At 38.8% G+C, this 22562-nt stretch overlaps 1 protein-coding gene across 2 annotated transcripts in view; it reads right to left on the bottom strand.

Moving 5' to 3' along the window:
- FER (FER tyrosine kinase) overlaps positions 1-22562 on the bottom strand; it is a 172529-nt gene that overhangs the window by 2626 nt on the left and 147341 nt on the right. For both annotated transcript variants that reach the window (XM_042864894.1, XM_042864896.1), the window contains 2 exons: positions 8385-8539; positions 3968-4090 (listed from right to left, as the gene is read on the bottom strand). In XM_042864894.1, the coding sequence (XP_042720828.1) occupies positions 3968-4090; positions 8385-8539 (278 nt within the window). The remainder of the gene's footprint in view (positions 1-3967; positions 4091-8384; positions 8540-22562) is intronic.

Consider the following 22562-nt stretch of genomic DNA (forward strand, 5'->3'; position numbering starts at 1 on the left):
TCAAGCAAAAAAAAGGGAGCATGAAGAGGACAAGTGTATTGGATGGAATACAAAGACAACGGCCAAGCACCTAGGCTGAGGTTAGGAAAACAAAACCCCAGCAAGAGTGGAATCCTGCCAGGGATGTCAAAGGCAAGAAGGAGGGCTTTGGTAAGTACACAAATGGCAAAACAAAGGCTAGGGAAAATGTAAGCTCACTGCTCAAGAAGGCATAGGATGTTGGGACAAAGGCTGAGGAATTTAATCCCTTCTTTGCCTCTGTCTTTTCCAGCAAGACTGGCTTTCAGGAATCCTAGGCCTGAAGGACAAGAGGAGAAGTCTGGAGCAAGAAATAAGCAAGATGGTGGAAGAAGATCAGGTCAGAGAATACCTAAGCACACTGGACATATGTAGGTTCATAGAACCTGATGAGAAGCAACCGCAAGTGCTGACGGAGATGTCACCAAGAGGCCAATCTTGATAGTACTTGATTGATCAAGAGGACTGGAAAAAACATCCAAGAACAAGGAGGAAAGCAAATGATACTCCTATCTTCAGGAAGGGAGGGAAGCACACAGTGACTACAGGTATGTCAGCTTCACATGAATCACAGAGCAGCTAATCCTGGAAACCATTTCCATGCACATGAAGGATAACAAAGTCAGTGGGAATAGTTAGTCAATCTGAAGATCTTTGTGATGAAATCATCATATTTGTAGGTGACACAACAAGGGATTTCATAGAATCATAGAATGGTCTGGGTTGAAAAAGACCACAATGATCATCTAGTTTCAACCCCCCTGCTATGTGCAGAGTCACCAACTACCAGACCAGGCTGCCCAGAGCCACATCCAGCCTGATCTTGAATGCCTTCAGGGATGCGGCATCCTCCTTGGGCAACGTGTTCCTGTGCATCACCACTCTGTGAGTGAAAAACTTCCTCCTAATATGTAAGCTAAACCTCCTTTGTCTCAGTTTAAAACCATTCTCCCTTGTCCTGTCACTATCCGCCAATTTAAACAATTGTTCTCCCTCCTGTTTATAAGCTCCTTTCAAGTACTGTAAAGCCACAATGAGGTCTCCCCAGAGCCTTCTCTTCTCCAAGCTGAACAATCCCAGTTCCCCTCAGCCTTTCCTTAGGAGAGGTGCTCCAGCCCTCTGATCATCTTAGTGGCCTCCTCTGGACCTGTTCCAGGAGCTCCACATCCTTCCTGTGCTGGGGGCCCAGGCCTGGACGCAGTGCTGCAGATGGGGCCTCACAAGAGCCGAGTAGAGGGGGACAATCACCTTCCTCTCCCTGCTGGCCACCCCTTTTTTAATGCAGCCCAGATCACAGTTGGCCTTCTGGGCTGCACACGGCTGGCTCATTCAGTGAGGCTATTAACAATACATCCCAGTAGATCTGAATGGAGAAGCACTTGAAATACAGTCTGAATGTGCAGACAGGTGGACTGAAAATCTGCTGAACAGTCGGGCCTAGAGGAAGGCACACAGTGAACTAGGAGGGCTGTAATTAGAGAAATACACCAGGGCTCAGTACTGGGGCCTGATTAACATCTTCATTAATGATTTGGATCTTGTGGCAGAGTGTACCCTCAGCAAGTGTGCAGGTGACACAAAACTGGGAGGAATGGCTGTCATACCACTGCCATGCTGCCATCCAGAGGAAACTCACAAAGCTGGAAAAATGTACCTTATAAATTTCTACATGGAGATGTGCAGAGTCCTGTACCTGGGGAGTAACAACCCCTGGTCCCAGGACATGCTGGGACCACCCATCTGGAAAGCAGCTTGGTAGAAAAGGCCTCAAGGTTCTTGGTGGACACCAAGTTGAATGTGAGCCAGACAGAAGTACGTACGCCAGGTACCTTTGTGGTAAAGAAGGCTAGTGGGATACTTTGCCTTGTTTGGCAAAGCACTGCCATCAGGTGGAGGGACATAATCCTTCTTCTTTTCTAAACACTGGTGAATGAGGCCACACGTGGTGAGTAGGGTCCATTTTTGAGCCCTCCTCTACAAGAGAGCATGAACAGAGTGCAAAGAGTCCTGAGGAGGGCCACAAAGACTGAGGAGACTGAAGCATCTCTCCTCTAAGTTAAGGCTTAAAATGCTTGGATTCAACCTGGTGAAGAAAAGAGCTCCAGGGAATATCTCACCATTGAGTACAAATACCTGAAGGGAGGATGGATCCAGGTTCTTTTCAGGGTTGGACTATGCCAGGCCAAGATGCAATCGGCACAAGCTGGAACACAGGACACTCTTTCTGAACATCAGCAAGCACTTCTGTGCTATGTGGGTGATGGAGCACTGGCACAGGCTGTTCAGAGAGGTTGTGGGGTCTCCTTACTGGAGATCTCCTAAAGTCACCTGGTCCTGGGCACCATGCTCTGAGTGACCCTACTTGAAAAGGAGACCACACGGGACCCAGAAGTCTCTGTCCACCTCAGATGTTCCGTCATTCTGTGAACTGTTTACCAAATACAGCTCTCAGGGTTAATTACAGGCAGAGAACAGCACAATGGGCTGGGACACAGGGTTCTACAGCTAACACAGCTCTGTGACGTCAGGCTTACTTTAGAAATCTCTCTCTTTGTAAAGCAGAGTATAAATGACACTATACTCACACAACGGGTAAATCAAAGAACTGATTTTGATTTTTTTTGTAGTATATGTGTCTGCTCTAGATGCATGACTGATCCGTGTAACTTCAAAGGAGAACGAATGAGCTCTAAGACACACAGATAATATGAAGCCACATTAAAATGCTTTCCTTCATGAAGTTGTCCCTATAAACTAATTCTTCAGAACAGTGATGGCAGCAGCTACTTTTTGTCTCTAAAGCGAAGCGATTCTATATACTCAATTTGGGATTTAAATTATCCTGATTTAATTGTAAGCATTCAAGCAACTAAATGTACTGATGACTCATACTGATTGAGGAATTGAGACAGATAAATCAGGAAGAAAGTCTGGAATATCCTAGCTGACTATCCTAACAGATGAACTTTAATTTTGTGAAAACCAGAAAAACATGGTGATACAAGGAATGATGATTCTAGAAGAAAAACTGAAAGAGAATTTCTGATGGGCCATCAGGAATGTTTTTCCATAGTACAAAAAAACTAGAAAGGCAAAAAAATACTTCTTAATTTTTCATCTGGACCAATTTCTTTGCAGTGGATTCAAACAGTAATTAGGTAGTAAAACTTATTTTTACATATATGTCTCTGCTTTGACAAAGATTGAATTTTTGCTTTAGCCTTTTAAGGATAAGCTTTGGTGGTCATCTACAGTGATAATAATCAACAACAGTGACCACACCACCACCAAACTACGCTTTTTAAAAATCAATTACCAGTCTTACTAATTTAGAATCTGTTTTACATAGTAGTACTACATAGAGTTCTGAAATGTCACTAAATATGATGAAAATACATTAAAGTCCTGAAATCCTGCTCATGGTTATTTGCTACTTTAATAAAAGTCTTTTGATTATTTTGTAGGGGAGAAATGCAGCTTTCATGGCTCAAGCAGCTTACCATTTTCCTCTGTAACTGATAAAACTTCGTCTGAAATACTTTAATATAGAAGATGGAAAGATACAGATTTTTTCTTCTAGTAGTTTAGAATATTTATAGGTGCATTAGCATAATCTTAAATAATTCATTCTGCTCAAGCCTCTGCTTTGCATAGCAGTAAATTCACCCTCTCTTCATCTTACCTTTTAGTAACACACATGTATGTTTTATATATTATGCACACATATAATGCACTAGAAGTTCTTCCTCCTTTACATCAATATATTCCTTTTCATTTTTAATACACATCTATGTTTGTTAGAATTATCAAATAAATCATTTCACAATATTTTTGCTAACATTTCCAGATAGCTAATTCCAGATAAATAATTCCAGATATTATTTACTTGCTATCTTTCTTTGTCTACTACATCCTCATGGATGTATATAGCATTTCTTTCACTCCCTACCTTTCTCAACTTGTTCTCGTGCTTGCTGGTTGGTCATTCCAGGATACGGGCATACTCCTAAACTGAATGTCTCCCACAGAAGGATTCCAAAGCTCCATACATCGCTCTCTGATGTGTATCTCCCTAAGAAAAGGAGAAAACCCACAGCTTAGTCTACAGAGAAATTCATTCTTCAAGTGATTCCAGATACTGTTTTTTTTATAAAGTATTATATTGGGAATCTTTAAGCTGAACAGAGCTGTAGCTACAAATAAACACACTGTAAATACCACAGTCTTCAGTATTTGAAATGATATATTATCTTGAGTACAATAACTATAGTAAAAGCCAACTTTAAGCGTTAAGAAGTTTGACAAATAGACTTGCTACACAAAGCACATGGTTGAGATAGCCTTACCATATCAATTACTTTGTTGGTAATTTAAGAATTACTTACCTCTTGCTGTAAAAAAAAAATATCTTTTAATACAAAAGGACTTCAACTCCTGTTTAATTTGATACTGAAGAACCAATGCAACCAGTCAAAAAAAAAAGTAAAAAACTGGACCTGCTTCGTTCCACTGTCTCCAACTATCCTTCTAAGATAGTAAACTTTGATAACTGACTTCCAAACCTCTCTGTGTAATGAAAACCTGATTTTATGGAAGAAGAAGAGATCTTGGATCATTGGCTCTGATGTATTCACATTAAAAGAGGCACTGCACCAGAAAGTGAAGGATCCAGGCCCTTCGTAGCATGATCTGTGAAAATGTTACCTTAAAAATCCACCTCTCACAGTTCTTTCATCAATTTTCTGTTTATATTTCTGTAACATATTATTGCATTGTATGTGTATCTTTGGTCTTAAAAATACATGCATGCTTATGAATGTATTGCTTCTCATCTCCAACCATTAGATTAAGCAAACTAAGCCACCTCTGGCTAGACAAAAAAGGGAAAATAAAATACATGTAAATTAGAGACAGCTGGTGATAAGTCAACTGCTCTGACGTCAGAAAGTTCAGTTTACTGTTAAACTAAGTATCACTTCCAGCTGTGTTATATTAGCTAGTGTGCCTTGTAGATAGTAATTATGGACATTCACTGTGCTCTTCGTAGTAAGATTAGTTTTCTTGTCTGTATATCAACTCTCTTCAGAGTTTGGCATCCAATAATTTTAACATTTTTTCTTAAAATCATTCAGTAAACACAAGATATGTGATGAGTTTTTTTTTTTTTAAAAAAAAAAGAAATACGTGTTCTGTACAGTTAATTTGCCTTCCAAGTGTGCTACTATCCAGCAGAAAAAAAAAAAGGCTTATTCATTCACAGAAAAACACCACACAGTGCAGTAATTTAGAGCACAAAGTTGTAAGTGTATATTAAATGTATACATTAATTATGAAAGAACAGAAAGCAAGAATATCCTATACTTGGTCTATTTACAAAGAGGTTTTAAAGCATTTTTTTCACTTGCTGGAAGGGGTGGAAATCATATAACCACAAATAAGAATAACGGTAAGGAATGGCACTAAACAGTGACCACTGAAATAAATGCTGAATCTTCCACAAGCTCCAGTAGCATCAGGATTTCAGTTGTGACTTCAGACACAGCTCCCTGACCCCTCCATTTTTCCTAATCCAGTTTAAAGATCACAACTTTAGTTTCTTTTTTTTTTCTTTTTTTTCTTTTTTTTGTGTGTATGTGTGTGACTGCTATTCAGTTTTTATTTACAGTGAATCCAAAAGAGATAAAAAAAACCTCTTTTCTTATTTTCTTAAGCACTGTATCATTCAGGCAATGGCCAAACTTCCCTACCTTTCTTTTTCTCCCAGCTCTTATACTTTTCCTCTAAGAACCAACATGAACAGTGGTTCCAATTAGCTTTGAGTCACAGAACATTTAGTTCTGTTCAGTCTGGTATTCATAAATGCCTTCAGTGTTACCCACACAAAATAATGCAGTATAAAGGACCACATTATCAGGATTGTAAAACACTTAGCTATTATTTTTACTTGCATCTTTTAAGGGAGTAGAAAATATAGTCCTTCAAAAATACCCAGAAACCTAGCACCACTTTTGGAATATCATATATTAGACTGCTGAAAGTAAAAACATTTAAGATGGCTTATTTTCACAGAATCACAAAACTGTAGGGTTTGGATGGATCAAGTCCAACCCCCTCCCCCCCGCGAAAGCAGAACCCCTACAGCAGGCTGCGCAGGTAGGCATCCAGACAGATCATGAATATTTCCAGAGAAGGGGACTTCACAATCTCTCTGGGCAGCCGGTTTCAGTGTTTTGATTTCACTGTTTTCACTTGCTTTCACAGTGAAGTTCTTTGTGTTAGTATGGAATTTCTGTGTTCCAGCTTCTGCTGATTGTCCCCTGTTCTATTCCTGCACATCACCAAAAAAAGTCTACCCCTACTGACTTGACCCTTGCACTTCAGATGTTTATAAGCATTTATTTATCATATCCCCTCTCAATCTTCCTTTGCCTATGCTGAGACCCAGTTTACTCAGCTTTCCCTTGTATGCAAGATGTTCCAGGCCTTTCATCATCTTTGTTGCCCTCCACTGGACTCTCTCAAGAAGTTCTTTTTTGAACTGGGGATTCCAGAACTGGACACAGTACTCCAGATGTGGCCTCCCCAGGGCAGAATTGAGGTGGAGGAGCACCTCTCCTGACCTGGTGACCAAGCTCTCTTCAATGCAGCTCAAGATGCCACTGGTCTTCTTGGCCACAAGGGCACACTGCTGGCTCAAGGCCAACCTGGTGCCCAGCAGGACACCCAAATCCTTCTCTGCAGAGCTCTTCTCCAGCAGGTCAGCCCCTAAACCGTACTAATGCAGATGGTTACTCCTCCCCTAAGTTTAAGACTCCACTTTTGCCCTTGTTGGTCCCTCTTTGCTCAACTTTCTACCCTGCCAAGGTCTCCCTAAATGGCAGCACATCTTTTTGGTGTGTCAGTAACTACTCTTAGCTTTCTATCATCTGCAAACTTGCTGATGGTGCAGTGTATTACTTCATCCAGGTCACTGATAAGGATAACCCAGTACTGACCTCTGGGGAACACTCTTAGTTGCAGGCCTCCAACTAGACTTTGTGCTGCTGTAACAACTTGCTGATTTTCCCAACACTACAGAAAGCTACTTCAAGCTGGTTGGGTACAGGTGCATTTTAGGAAACACCATATAAGTAGATTTTAATCAACTGCACTTTCTTCTGTAATCTGCAGAAAAGTCTCAGAGCACAAATTAAGGTATTGATAATAAGACTGTTTCCTACTTTATGTAGTTCATTGGAATACAGCATCAGGCTATGAGCAACGGGCTTCCATTTTATATCAAATACACTGTATGTAGTTTTGAAACAGTAAAATAAAGCTTTCAAAACACCTCTTGTAGTGCAACAAACAAACACCAGAATAGAAAGTGTATTCCACAGTGACCACCAGCAACACTAGCACTCCAGAGAATAACTGGTAATATAGGATCCATTTTTGAAACTGCATTTATTTTTAGCCTTACAAAGGACATATCTGCTTTACTGTATTATGGCATTAACTTCTGTAAAAGTGCTAATTAAATGAAGCATTTTCCTGTCAAGTTGCAAAGTTATGATTTCCAATGCAGGATTTTAAACTCAAGCTTTAAGAGATGGCCAAAAATATTTGTAGACAATTCAAGTATTTAAAACATATTTTTCTAAGTACTCAAATAAAGATCTAAGAGGACTGAATTCAAAACATGACATCATCCATTTAATACGCTGACTCTTCACATTTCATTTCACTTAGAAAATCGTATTTTCTAGTTTCACTCACAAGTTAAAAAGCTAAATGCTATAGTTCCTATTTTTGTTTTGCATCTGAAATACATAGTATGGACCACCTTCCTTAATCAGAAATAATGGATTTTCCCCCAGTGAGAGCAGCACAGCATTATATAGAAGTGCAGGTTAAAAAAAAAAGCAAAAAAAAAAAGCTAAAGATGAAAAAATATAAAGCAGTCTTCATTTTTCTCAAGTGCAATGATTTACCTAACACGGAATATTAACATTTTCTACCATTTCCAAAGAAATGCTAGAGCAATCACTGCCATAAATTTGCAGAACCTGCCAGCAATTTTGGTAATGATTTAGATGATGAACAAATCAGTCCGCTAGAACCAGTCGGCAGCACAGCCAGAGCATTATTTTAGTGCTCGGTAATAACATAAGAGCAGCAAATTGCTGCCTTATTCCTTTCAAAAGTAGAACAGTATTTTATATACCACTTAAATATGATGAACCACTAAAGTATTTTAAATCTTTTTGACCTGACGTGAATACAAGGAAAAACCATATATATACTAAAATACTGTGGATGGGATAGCCCTTCTGCTTCTTGTACTGCAGGTACTTTCTGCGGGGAAGTCACAGATACGTCCTTACCATAGTTGAGGGCTTCTGGGGCAGTCCATTTGATAGGAATCTGCTTTAAGCCTGATGATGAATATACTCCATCATCCTCTTGACGAGACATTCCAAAATCACTTATTTTCAGTATGTTGCTTTCACCCACCAAGCAGTTCCTTGCAGCCAGATCCCTAGGTTAGAACAAGAAACATTAACTCCACATTTTTACATGTTTAAATCTACTTTAAACCTACTTAAGAGTCAGGGAAAATGTAAAGAAAAACATGAAACCATTTAGCAAGTCTTTTCTACTACAGCTCAATTTGCCAATGAAAGTGAGTGTGGCACCAGGCTTTCAGAAGCCTGTGGGGAGACCACCAGAGAGTAGGTGGATATTTTCTGAAGGGACGGCAGTGTGAGGGGAGCCAACATGGGAGCAGGATTGCAGTGAGGAGGAAGGAGCAGCTGAATGCAGAAGCAAATCTGCATGTTAGCAGATCAGATTTTGTGAGAAATGAAACAGAATTCCAAGTACATGCCTAAAACATCTTCCCACAGTTATAAAAGACACTGAAAAAAAAAACAAAAAACCAAGAAAAACAGTGAACTAGCTCTTACACCTTACATGTATTATAATTAGAATTGCCATTAAAAATAAAGCTACTCAGTATTACAGGAAAAGGCATTTTGGCTCAGTGACAGGTGAAAAACTTAAAAAATCAACAACCTCCCTTTCTCTCTCTCATCTCAAATACAACCTTCTAGATTAGGAGAGAGGCTGTAGTAATATCTGACAGAAGATCTAATGTAGCTTCTGTGCAGCACATGTTTGAGATACAAATACATGAAAATAATGTATTATCAATGCAGTATACATTTATTACATTGAATAATTTCACATTATATTAAAATAGTGAATAATGCCTGCTATAATTCCAGTCATTGCAACAAAACACATACCAAGTTTTTTGGAGGAAAAACATGTTAATAGGATTGAATTGTAACAGTAGCTACAATTCCTGGGCAAAGTATTGTTAAAATAAATATACAGTGGATACTTTTACCTTAGATAGCTAATATTCCATGGGAAATAACTACGTTAGCTTTCACATTTTAGATTGGAGCTGTAGCCATTTTGAAGTGAATCCCCTGTGCACACTTAATGGACATTCATTGCTTTTGAAGAGTGATTTTGGAGCATGGAAACTAGATTATTTTTGAAGGAAACTAACCTGGAACTCTGCCAAAGTGTGCACCAAATTTGTGTCCATACTTATAGCAGGAAGAAAAGTCTGAATCAATGACAAACAGCTCGAAGCTCTCTGCATGGCAATGACACTCAGGACATTGGTCTGAACTAAATCTTTAAGTAAAAGTCTTGATCCATATATACAGGTGTTAGAGTTCCTATGTCTACAACTATTTTGATCAATTGATGCATACTGATTTTGCACCGCATTATTTGCTACGTACAGAACTTTTGTTTGTAGGTAATCATTAAATTTGATCTGAACATTTAAATTGCATCTGACTCACGCAGCTTTGCTGCCAGTAAGATAATTTATGCCTTATGAGCGCCATGCTACATTATTACAAATTCAGTTATTCTTGCAGTTAAGGAAACTGCACTCCTTAAAAACACATCTGAAATCATAGTTTGCAGCTGAAGATATGCACAAATATCTAGAACAGCTCAACATGTACCACTGTATATAGTTTAAGGTTAGTATGGGATATTGCTCAGTTCCAGTATCAATTTGTTACTGCTTATATTCAATTAAAATGTATCACCATGACATTCCCAGTATTTATGGCTGAGGTTCCAGTTATATTTCATCTAAGGGTTTTTTGTTTTTTTTTTTACCATTTTACTCCATTTAGTCTAGATCTTGTGACAGTTGCTATAAGGAGTATGTCATATGTGAAAGAAAATTTACAGAGTTAGTTAAAACCATGCACATCTCCTTACTTGAGTCAGACCAGCATTTAAACCAGTTCCGAGTAAGATTCAGAAAAAGCTGAACACTGAGCTTTTGTCTTAAGTTTGTTCCTCATAATTTGGATTATTAGGGAAAATACATAGTAAATAGTATAATGCCTGTATGCAAAGCTTAATGCAGTTCCCATAGTTCTTGTCTGTTTCATGTGTGACAATTTTATTTATCTTTTAGGATCATCTAGAAGAAGTGTTTGTCATTATTACTAAAAATCTCCTATTACATTTCCAAGAAAATCAAACTGGAATACGAGAAGGTGGGTAAAGTTTCCAACTACCTTCTAGACATACACAAATTAACACTAGATCTTCTAAAAGACCGCAGATATAGAAGTGTTGGCTTCATGCAAGTGATTTTCAAGCTGTCTATTTTTTAGGAGTGGGTTGCAGAATGATACCATTCAAGCTGACATCCTGTATACAAGCTCCAAGGGAGGAATCATGGGCCAGTGGCTAGCTAATAGACTGCAACTTGTGAGGGTGGACTGTCAAGTTCACCATCAATCTTTCTGGGCAAATTGTTGATGCTTTGTTTTTGTCAGTTACCCATCTATCACACACAGAAGAATTTTTATTGCTATCTGTAAGTGATGAGCCCCACACAAGACAGTTTAGCCATGGGGATGAACCTAATCTTCCCTTGACTGTATCTCAGCCACTCCTGTAACTGAGCTGAAAGAAAGGTCCAGTACAATGCTTAGCAAGAGCCAAGTCATGAGGAGAGGCCTCTTGTCACTCAACCAATTCTGGAACTGGAGCAAGAAAAGGCTCCAGAAGTCCAGGAACTGGGCCAGTAAAGAGGAGCATGTGCAAGTCTAGGAGGGACTCTACACAGAACAGCCTCATTGGCAGGTCCAATGCTGCATCCAAGATGGGTACTCCCCTATCCCCTGATCTTTCTTTATGTTTTTCCTCTCAAAGTTGCTAAGTAATGCAAAGCTTACTTTGATTTTTCATCAATCCACACAGTTTAGTTAGATGCACCTGTAAGAGAGCCAATGACTGCAGGATAGCTGTTTTCTAGAAATCTCCCACTACAGCTGATGTTTGTGTACACACATTAGTGTTATTTCACCTTAATCTAACCATGGGGATTTGCAAATCTCAGTCATTCCTCCCTCCACACAGTTGGGATGTGACAACCCCACCAAAAACTCTACTCCTTTGCACCTCTAGTACCTTACCATTCGGTGGGATAAAACAGTATGAGTACAGTATAATTCTCAGTGGTCCACCTTCAACAGCCTCAGGTTTTGAAATTACATCCACTGAAAACTTGTTTTTCAGGTTCTTTTCTCCCTTCTCTCTTGTAATTTCTTAACAGTGTCTGTTTATCTATTTTATTATTTCATTCCTATGTCTTATAATGGCCCTGAAAGTTAGGGTATCTTGTTAGCAGTTCTGTTCTCATTTTACATCTCCTTCATCTACTGAATCATCCAGAGTTCCTATTTGTATTTGCACACTTAAGAGCATATTAAAATATATTACATTAGCCACCTCATGTTTTTCCTTTTTATTCTGAGAGGTTGCTATGATTTTTCAACATATTCCAAGCAGCTTCTGCACTTCTCCTCATATCTGACATAAAGATGATATTCATATTTTCCTATCCCAATATGAGACAAATAATCACTATGATTTACTACAGAATTTATAGTGAGAATCTGAAAAAAAAATTAAAGGATATTTTAAAAAGTAATATGAAGTACTAAGTTACAGCTTTAATTTTTTTTCAGATTCCAGGATTCTAATTCATTCAATTTGATACTGATACAAGGAAAAAGTTCCAATACAACACTGATATGGAGTTCAAGGAAAACCCTTTGCACTGTAACCTTCCATACAAAGTACACACAATGGGGTTTCATTCAAGAGTTGTTATGTACGGCGCATGACATAAGTGACATGTGTACAGACATGTATACATATAATGCCTGTGACAGAAAGAGCTATGAAGTCATTACAGATAATTTCTATTACAGATCATTTCAGTTAGATATTGTAGTAACTCTTCACACTTTCTAGATAGCCTGTAAAAAACATACAAAGAGAAATCAATGTTCTATTTGTTTCACTTTCTTCTCCTGAATGGTCCCTAAAGCAAACATCCTGAAAAAGTGCAGATATAATTGCATGGAATTAGGTGCCTCTCTCTGCATGTGGGACATTGTTTTTCCTCCCATGCAGCATTTGCTAGTTGCTGCAGCAATTCCATAAAATCAGCATGCATCTTAAACACAGAAAATCAACAAATATTCCTTAATTCACATTGTGAAAGCTCTACAAATTAGGCACAAACTACATGGAGCTGCTATAGAACAAGTTCCTTACTAAAAGAGAAGCTATGACTATCACTGTTTAACATCATAATTATGGAAGTTCATAGCGCTATCAGAAACAAATTTTTTCCCCAACAACTAAAAAATAAAAATTGATTTGTAAATCAGAGATCTGAGTTTTAAGCAGCTCCTTAAATGCAAACAGGGCAATGACTACAAGTCACTAACACAGGTTGAATATGCTGAAACTGCTAGAGACAGCTCATGTAAGGCTTTTACTAAGAATTCAACAGCAAGTCAAAGTGAAAGTAGAAGCAATTCCTCTGTGCTGAGAGTTGTTACCATCTGGATTCGTATCCATCAGAGAAGACATAAACCTTAAACTTTTCTCAAAGGACTCCACCTCTAAAGAACTACGCAGAAATTGATACCTAGTATTCGAATGGAATTCCATCAGCTAAAGAAAATCAAAAGAGTGAATTCCTCATTACTAAAGCAGCAGGACAGATTGCCTCTCTGAACTAATTAGCTGTTTTATATCTCCTCCCTGGATCATGCAGTTAAAATGCTCCTAAGTGATAAAAGCAAGTAATTAATTAGTGAACAGGATCAGTTTATTCCCTCTGCATGTTTAATTCAACCAATATAGTCCATTATCTGATTAAAAGAGAAGGGTTGTTAGCAGGTCTACACACTGATGTTTTTGTGAACTACTGACGTTACCTGTCCTTCAGCCACCAGCCTCCAAGATCCCTTGGCGAACTGCTGAGGAGAGTCCAACTATAACATCCAGTAACTACTTCAGCATTCTGGTAGTGAATCCGGTCAGATTCCACAGGCTTATAAATGTTGGGCTGTCAGAAATGTTCCCTTACGTTTCCAGAGACTCTAGGTAGAAAGTTACTGCTCCTCCAAACATAGGTCCCCCAACTCAGAGGACTGGGCAACTCCAAATTTATCATTATTACTAAAAAATGAGGCAAAGAAGGCATTAAATGCCTCTGCTTTTTCCTCATACTTACATGTTAACAGAAAATACAGCTATGCTTATGATACTTAAAAAAATATATATTGCTTCAAAATGTATTTGATATCCAGTGGAATTAAGGAGGAAACTGGGTGTCCAAAAAGTAATTAACCAAGATGAATAATTATCCATGATGGGTCCAGAACAGATGTCTACATTTTGTACTTGAAAAAGCTGCATTGGACTTTTACAGTCACAGGCATCTTTCATTTCCAAAAGCAGATATACAGGAAGATGGTTTATTCACAGTAAGTCAAATAACATTTTCAAGCAATAATTTCAACAAGTACTGCATTCACAGAAGCCATTAAGATGAAACACAACGCTAGTTTATATGACTGTATTAACTCATACAGTCTTCATGTGATAATATCATGGATTTATTCACTCTATGTGATGACACAAAACTTACTACAGTAACTGTCCTTGCCCTTTTATAAAAAGAATGGCTTCTCTTCTGAATTGTTCTGAATCTTTTGCTTATTCTGTTCCTTAGCACAATGTCAAAATATCATTCATTTCTCTGTACAGAGGCATTAAATGTTGGTTTAACTTGTCTAAAAACCTAGAGTATGTGAAGAGATAAACAATTATACAACACAGACAGAAAAGCCCGCAGGATGCATTTAAGGAAAATGTCAAAAGCAGCATGGTATTTAGCACTGATTTTATGATTAAGCTTTTTAGCAAAGAATTATATCACTTTGTTAAAAAAAATGTAGTTTTAATATTATTATGCTCTGTATGTAGTTTAAGAACAGTTCAACACTTACAGTGAAAAGTAGAGCATGAAAATTTGACACGTAACATCACAAGCACTCAAGGAACCAAGAAATTCAAGGGCATAATTCTAATACAGGTCAGCATTCTGTCTCTTACACACTTTGTATAGAAAAAGATAAACGAATACAATAGAATTTGCCGCACTTTTCAAGTCCCAGTTAAAAACAAAGTATTTTAAAATCCTTCTCCTTAGGTTGGAATGCTTCTTTTAAGACAAGGTTTCTTTTAAGAGAAACACATAAAGAAAACCGATACCAAAGAGAGGAAGATCAACTACAATTCAAAGCCATCATCATATCATAGATTTTTCTTAATTAGTGAGGGAAAATTCAAGTAGATGGGGCAGTAACATAGTAATTTAGCAATGGAAATGAGATTGACACAGATACATAATGACTGTTTGCTAACATTATTTTCTCATCAGAGTAAAAAAACATTTTGTAGCTTGTACCTTGCAGTGTATCTCTCTACATTTAAAGATTAAAAACAAATGATTACTAACATGTTAAGATACTTTAGCATTCCAAAAACAGTCTATTATAAGAATTAGAAAAAAATCTAAAGCTAAGAAGAACAATAGTTTACTCTAATTGCTCTAGACAGCTAAGCAAAATCTGCAGTTAGAAATATGTAAGAAATATTCCAACAGAAATATGTAAGAAACCTTATGTCTAATAAGTTGTACACATTATAATAAGTAAAAAATGGAAAGGAATAGCATGTCCATGTCTATCCATTTTATGTAAATTCACCATTACCAAATAATTTGATCCTCCCTCCCTTTCTAAGTTACTTGTGTTCTGCAAAAGGTTTTCTATCCACAAATAAAAATACGAAGGTAAAATAAAAGGTTTAGCACTCTTCTGGCTAGAAGAAGAAGAGAGCAATGGGATTTTGAAAAATTTGTGTGTAGAACCTGAAATAGACAATATGGAAGGAACATGAAGTTACGGTACGCTGTTTAAGTGTCATGATCACAGCAGAAGTAATGAGATTGCTGTAGCTTTTGGAACCACAAAAATTCATGTGCATGCAGGAAGCTTTTACAGCAAGGATGAGCCAAGGAATTCACATTAATAAACCTGAAGTTTCTGTTAGGAGAAATGAGTTAAAAGCAGAAAAACTGGCAACAAGGATGTTGTGAGAAAAGAATGGAAGTGAGGAATGTAAATAAGCTCAAGTAACCTTGCAGCTGGGAATACAGCATGGTGGTAAACTACGCCTGAGTGAACAACTGATAAACAGGCATAAACAGCAGACCAGTAAATCTCTAGCATGGACTTTGCCTACATTCCCTGTGCTTGTTAACTATGCTCACGTGTTCCTTTAGGGGTGATCTGACAATGTAACGACAATAAATTCACTCATTCCACTTCAGCCACAGGTCTAGCCTGCTTCTTTCTTCCTGTCTAACTGGCTCACAATTGTGGAGCAGAAGGCAGGATTCAGGAACTGCCACACAGTGGCTGGCGAAAGAGCAGGGGACTGGGGAGGTGGCACTGGGGACTCTCTGTGTTGCAGAACATCCCACCACTGAATGCTGGTTCTGCCTGGCTGCTTTCCTGACTACCACACCTCCACTGGAAGTGGGATCCAAAGTCGATGACGAAGCAGTTATTAACTCCAAGATGATTGAAGAAGCTGTGTGCAAACTGCCAGGAGAATGGCATCAGAGTCTTCTTGCCAGTAACCGGGGAGATTTGGATGGCTGTTAGCTCTTGACAATCCTAGAACTCCTGACTGTGAAGTTACAGCACTATGCATTACAGTAAGAGAGTTACAAGATGCAAAGGTGATTGCACAAGAAGTACTTACTGCACAGACAGAGCAGTGCTATGAGTTGCAATGCACTGTAAAACAGCTAGTGGCACATACTGCTAACAAATGAAGTTGCAGATATGGGAAAAGTGAAGTTTTGACTTCTCCAGCTTGTGCTCTTATCATGAAAAATTCAAGGGAAAAAAAATTACTGGAAAGAATCTGAGTCTTCAGATTCTGAGGCTGTGTGAATGGGGGAGCAGCAGGATGGAAGGCAGAGATCAGGAACGCTCATATCCCGAAAGAGTTAAGCCACTTTTCAGAGATATATCAGCAGAAGAGTGGGGAAGGTGTACCAGAATGGCTTTGTGAGCCTCAAATAGTGACACTGCATCTATCTTCCTATTAGTGGCTGAAAAGGATCCATTAAGCCCTACTGCCAGTGTTGATCAGACACTGTGGGGGCATGCTATGATTCTTTGCTCAGTTAGGAAATACCTGGAAACCCCACAGGCAAGATGTTTTTGCACCCATGCTGTATCAAAGGTTGTGTTTAACACTTTTAAAAGCTTATGCAGATCCAGCTGAAGTAGTGTCATCCTTAGGAAAATGGTGTACAACAGAAAGAGATATTAATCTAGTGCAGCAGATGGGCGTGGTAATTACAGGACCCAGCCTGGAAAGGGCATCAATAATGAAAAGCATCAAAAAAGATGCCCTTCTAAGAGGGGCATCTGCTTCAGTGAAACCTCTGATCATACCAACAATCATGAATACTACTGGGAACACAGATGCCCTTGCAGATGCCTTTAGGGAAATAGAGGGGATGGTGAATAAAGAAAAGTCAGCAAAACCAATAGTTAACACACAGCTTACAAGGAAACAAATGCATAAAGATCTTGCGTGAGCTGGTGTCCCACCAGCAGAAACAGATTTGAACCAAAACATCAGCACTGTTTAAACAACAGCAAAAGTTAGCACCACTTAAAAGTGTGTCCTTGTCCACACTGCCTGCTGCTTCTCATCTGTCAAAGCAAGTGCCAAACGAGCACAAACCTATCTGTAGCTCTGGGGAAATCTCACCCTGCCCCCTTACCTGAGGTTACTTTAACAACAGGAAATACTACCCCATTTGCCACGATGGTGCTAAATGCCCCAGTCAAAGAACATGTATTGGGTATGGATGTCTTGGCAGGACGAACAGTTGAGACACTACATGGTTGCTTCTGCTTCTGATTACTCTGTTAACACCCACAGAGGGGTAGCCCAGGCATCCATATAATGGAAACAAATGCATCATTTAAAGCAACAATTTCCATCAGAAAAATTATCTGTAAGCCTTTCGTAAGTCACTCATCTAGGAACTGTATCATTTAATCATGTGTTCACGCTAGGAGAACACCTCCATCCCTCTGAGAAATCACCTCACATCTCCTGTAGAGGAAGTACTGTAAAGCTGCAATGAGGAGCCTTCTCTTCTCCAAGCTAAACAAGCCCAGTTCCCTCAACCTTTCCTTAGGAGAGGTGCTCCAGCCCTCTGATCATCTTAGTGGCCTCCTCTGGACCTGTTCCAAGAGCTCCACGTCCTTCCTGTACTGGGGGCCCCAGGCCTGGACGCAGTGCTGCAGATGGGGCCTCACCAGAGCTGAGTAGAGGGGGACAATCACCTCCTTCTGCCTGAAGGCCACCCCATTTTTAATGCAGCCCAGAACACAGTTGGCCTTCTGGGCTGCAAGCACACACTGCTGGCTCGTGTCCAGCTTCTCATCTACCAGGACCCCAAGTCCTTCTCTGCAGGGCTGCTGTCAAGGAGATCTTCTCTCAGTCTGTGTAAACACCTGGGATTACTCTGACCCAAATGCAGCACCTTGCACTTGGCCTTATTGAACCTCATTAGGTTTTCTCCACTTCTCCAGCCTGTCCAGGTCCCTCTGGATGGCTTCCTTTCCTTACAATGTATTGCCTGCACCGCTCAGCTTTATGTCATCCACAAACTTGCTGAGGGTGCACTCAATACCATCATCTATGTCACTGATGAAGATGTTGAAGAAGTATTATAGGTATTGTGACGTATTTTTTACATTTGCTGTAAGATTAGTGAAAGTGTCAGAACACAGAGCAACATACTGAAGTTGCCTGTTTTCATTTATCAGCTTTGTTAATGATCTGAAGGAAAAGTCAAATAACAATTTAATTGAACTTCCAAATGAGAACAAATTAAAAGCTGCTGCAAACATCAGTAAGGGCAAAGAAATAAAAATAATGAGAGAAATAAAGAGTAGAGAAATGTCTGTTGGAAACAAGAAAATCAGACAATCTGTAAACAAAAATGAAGATATTAATAAACAAAATTAAGCCTAAAACTAGACATTTTCTGGGACTTTTTTTTTTGCCTCGAAAAAAGAACGCACAGAGAGAAATCTTAACAATGCACACAAATAGCTGAAAGGAGAGCAAAGATAGGACAGAGGGTGCCCAATGCAAGGACAGGAGGCAGGGTGCACAAAGTGGAATACACGAGGTTCCCTCTGAACACCAGGAAGAAATTCTGTGCTGTGCGGGCAATGGTGCACTGACACACATTGCTGAGAGGGTGATGAGGGGATTGGAGGTCAAGACATGTGAAGAGCAGCTGAGGTCTCGGCTGTGCTCAGCCCAGAGCAGAGGAGCTGAGGGGAGGCCTCGTGGCAGCTGCAGCTCCTCACACGGAGAGGAAGGCAGCACTGAACTCTGCTCTCTGTGACAGGGAACAACATGGAGATGTGTCAGGGGAATGTCAGGGGGGTATTAGGAAAAGGTTTCTCACCAGAGGGTGGTCGGACAGTGGAACACGCTCTCCAGGGCACTGGGCACAGCTCAAGAAGTGTCTGGACAATGCTCTCAGACACAGGGCTTGAATTTTGGGTGGATATGTGTGAAGCCTGCAAATGGACTAGATGACCCTTGTGGGTTCCTTCCATCATATTCTATGATTCTACCTCTAAAAGCTGCCTGGACTTGATCCTGGGCACTCTGCTCTGGGTGGCCCTATTGGACAGATGATCTCCAGGGGTACCTTCCAGCATCAACTACTCTGTGACTCTGTAAGTGCTGGGGTAGAAATAATCACTTTTCTGTATTATAGAAAAAAGCTTCCATTAAAAAAAGCATGGAACTCACTCTTCTTTCCTGATCTCCCAGTCCTTAATATTTGGACATAATCTGCAAAAACTTGTCACTGTAAGTGACCCTTAAATTATTAATTTACTGGGGCTGACACAATCTTTGTAATGTTTTGGTTTTTATTTCTGATCCACTATTAAATAAATGCCCAATTTACAACTCCTGCAGGATTATATTTGCTTTCAGTTTTCTCATAGCTACTGCTTTGAGAATACAAAGCAGTACACACTGCTTTCTCATAGCTACTGCTCCTCTCATAAAAAAAAAAAACAAAAAAACAAAACTGTAACCTTTCCAGTTCTTACTGGTAGCAAATCTTTCTTTCCGTTGCATAGTTTAGCTCTGCTGATTTCGTTTCCACTGTGCTCACAGCCTGATGAATTGCAGAAGGAGGCAAGAAATATTTTGACCTACTGTTGTAATTAAGCTTTTCTGCAGTCTCAACTATGCCAAACTAATAGTCATAACACAGTATCATCAAAGGTAATCATAATTATTTATAGCTTTGACTTGGGAATGTAACTTTCTTCTGCTCATTAACACTACTATCTACAATTGTATGCATAAACAAAAAAAGTGTTATACTTTCTACAGTAAGAGAAGCTAAAATATACAGAAATAGGAAAAAAGAAAACAACCCACACCAATATTATAGCAGATAAAATGAAGGACAGAACCAACAGTAAAGGCCAGGGATATAAGAACAGCTTAAAAGCAAAGCCAGTATTTATGAGCCAAGAAACAAATAACAAATTAAATGATTCAGAACAATAACAAAGAATACAACAATAGAGTAGAAATGGCAATATATATTTCTGTTTTTTCTCCATAGGTTTTAAAATGTATTAATTATACCGACATGCGAAATCAAACTCTATAACCACAAAGTAGTTACAAAAACAAGTATGTTTCAATCAGTGCTGTGCAGACACTGGGTGCAAGGGGGATCATTCCTCCTAATTTGCACCACGTAGGGCAAAAGCTTAGTACAGATGTAGACTGAACTAATACATAATCAATTATTTTCCAGGAGTTTGTATCCATGTTCATTACATTTCCGAGAACCCATCAGCACATGGTCTCTCCCTCTTGCATGTGTCCGTGGGCAGTGGGAGTCTCCTCCTGGTGGTCATGGGATGAAAGCTCACTGCCTTCAACGGAAGTAATCCAATCCTGACCTGTTCCTTGTGTAATGTTTCTTCAAGAGTTTTGATATGTTTTTTTCTAATTTGGCCTCACATCCTGCTTACCTGCACTCCTATACAATAGTTAACCCTTATCTTGTCCTCTCCTTTCTCACATTCCTATACAATGGTTAACCCTCAGTTTGTCCTCTCCTAACTCAATACTGTGGAATGAGAGATTAATAAATAAAATGTACTACTGTTTCTTAAAAGTATGTAGAACAAAATCACGTTTGCAGAGGCATATTATTCAAACAGGAAAGACAGGCCAGGTTATTTGGAAAAGACATCAGGTAATGTATGAATTATAAATGTTTCTCTTCTTTCTTATCAAGAATAATATGTCAGCTAGCACTGCAGTCAAACATAATATGAAAGGCATACATTTGTACAAGACTGTAGACCCTTACCTACTGAAACAGAATAGTCATAAATAGATAAAGATATAGAAATTTCTCTGACCAACTAGTCAATCCATTTCCTGTATGTGAATACCTACTGCAACTCTTTAAGTATCTCTACAAACAAAGATATGATACACTATGCTGCATACTAAATGAATTTGTCTGGTTGTCAAATCTAAAAGATTATCAAGCCCTGTATCAGTTGATATAAAATACTAATCAAAATGAAGTTGAAGGACTTCAGAAGCTGCTTAGCAGATAAAAAGTGCAATAGCTACATGAGAGAAAAAGTACATATTTTACATACAAAAATCTTCCCTAATTTTTTGTTTTTTTTTCTGAGAGTTCTTTCTGCATTAGTCTCTCTGAAGCTTACAATGCTCTCTGGTGGTAGGAAAGATGGCTATTTACTTATAATCATTAATTTCAATTTATAATTGAAGTCCAGCTGTGTTACAGAAGAATAATTTCCTCTGAGAACCCAAACAAGCCCCTACAAATTAAAACACAGTAAAAAATAAACAGGATAAATAAATGTCTGTTACCAGAGTAGTACTATCACACATTTGACTTCAGCTGGAATAAGGAAACAGCAGTTTAGGAGATTCTGTCATCTCAGTTTTGCCATCCACGTTCACTGTACTCAGAATTTCTGCTCAGGAACATGATAATCCCTGACTGTATCAAGCTAGAATGATACTAAGCTTCTATTTAAGGCTAATTTTCATGTCAGCAGTTATGTTAACTCTAATAAGAATCACACTAAATTTGAAAGAGGTGGCAGAGGTGGTCCCTGTAAATAACAATTAAAATGGAGTAGGCTCAGGATTCCACCTGTGCCCTTTGGAGGAGAAAAAACTAATCTGAATAAGGGCATGCAGGAAAAGACTGTATAAGCAATAACGGGAAGAAAGGGTGGCTTCACGGCAGTGAAGGAAAGCCTGTGATACCAAATGTGTAGGACAACCAAATTGTTCATTTTGGAGCTGTTTATAACAAGCTAACTATTAAGAAGTGATGCTCACAGCCAGAAAGGTTAAAAACTACTTGTATAAGCATTTAGAAGCTTACTCATCACACTGATCTCAAAAATTCTGTCCAGAAATTAATCCAAAAGCAGAAAGCCATTCTAATCAAGGATTTTCACTTATTTTGCCATCATAATTCCCATGTACAGTCTGTCAAAGCTAGGACTTGGCCCTTAATTCACTGATCTATTTATGTTTCCCAGAACCCATAAGACTTGAATTATCTGGCATCCGGCTTTGCCAGAAACTTTTTCTATCAAGCTCGAGTGACTCATCTTCTATCTGTGAGCAACAAAATACTGTAGCATTGATTCAACAGTTCTTACAGCTCCATATACCTTGATGATCTCTCTCAATCTTCCAAATCAGCTAACATGCCAATAAAGCTTTCTTCAGTGCCTACTGCCTTGCATAAGGGATTTTGAAACATCCCCTGACAAACAGTAAGGCCCTATTTCAATCAATACTCACAGTGATATAAAAATGTTTCATAACATGTATCTTCATACTACAATTCTGCCAAACAACATAGAAAGAGGCTGAAAACAAGTGGCAAAAGGAAACAAAACATGTCATGCACTTAGTTCATT

This window comes from Lagopus leucura, unplaced genomic scaffold (assembly GCF_019238085.1).
Source record: "Lagopus leucura isolate 7727_CA_CO unplaced genomic scaffold, USGS_WTPT01 Super-Scaffold_774, whole genome shotgun sequence".
Taxonomy (NCBI): domain Eukaryota; kingdom Metazoa; phylum Chordata; class Aves; order Galliformes; family Phasianidae; genus Lagopus; species Lagopus leucura.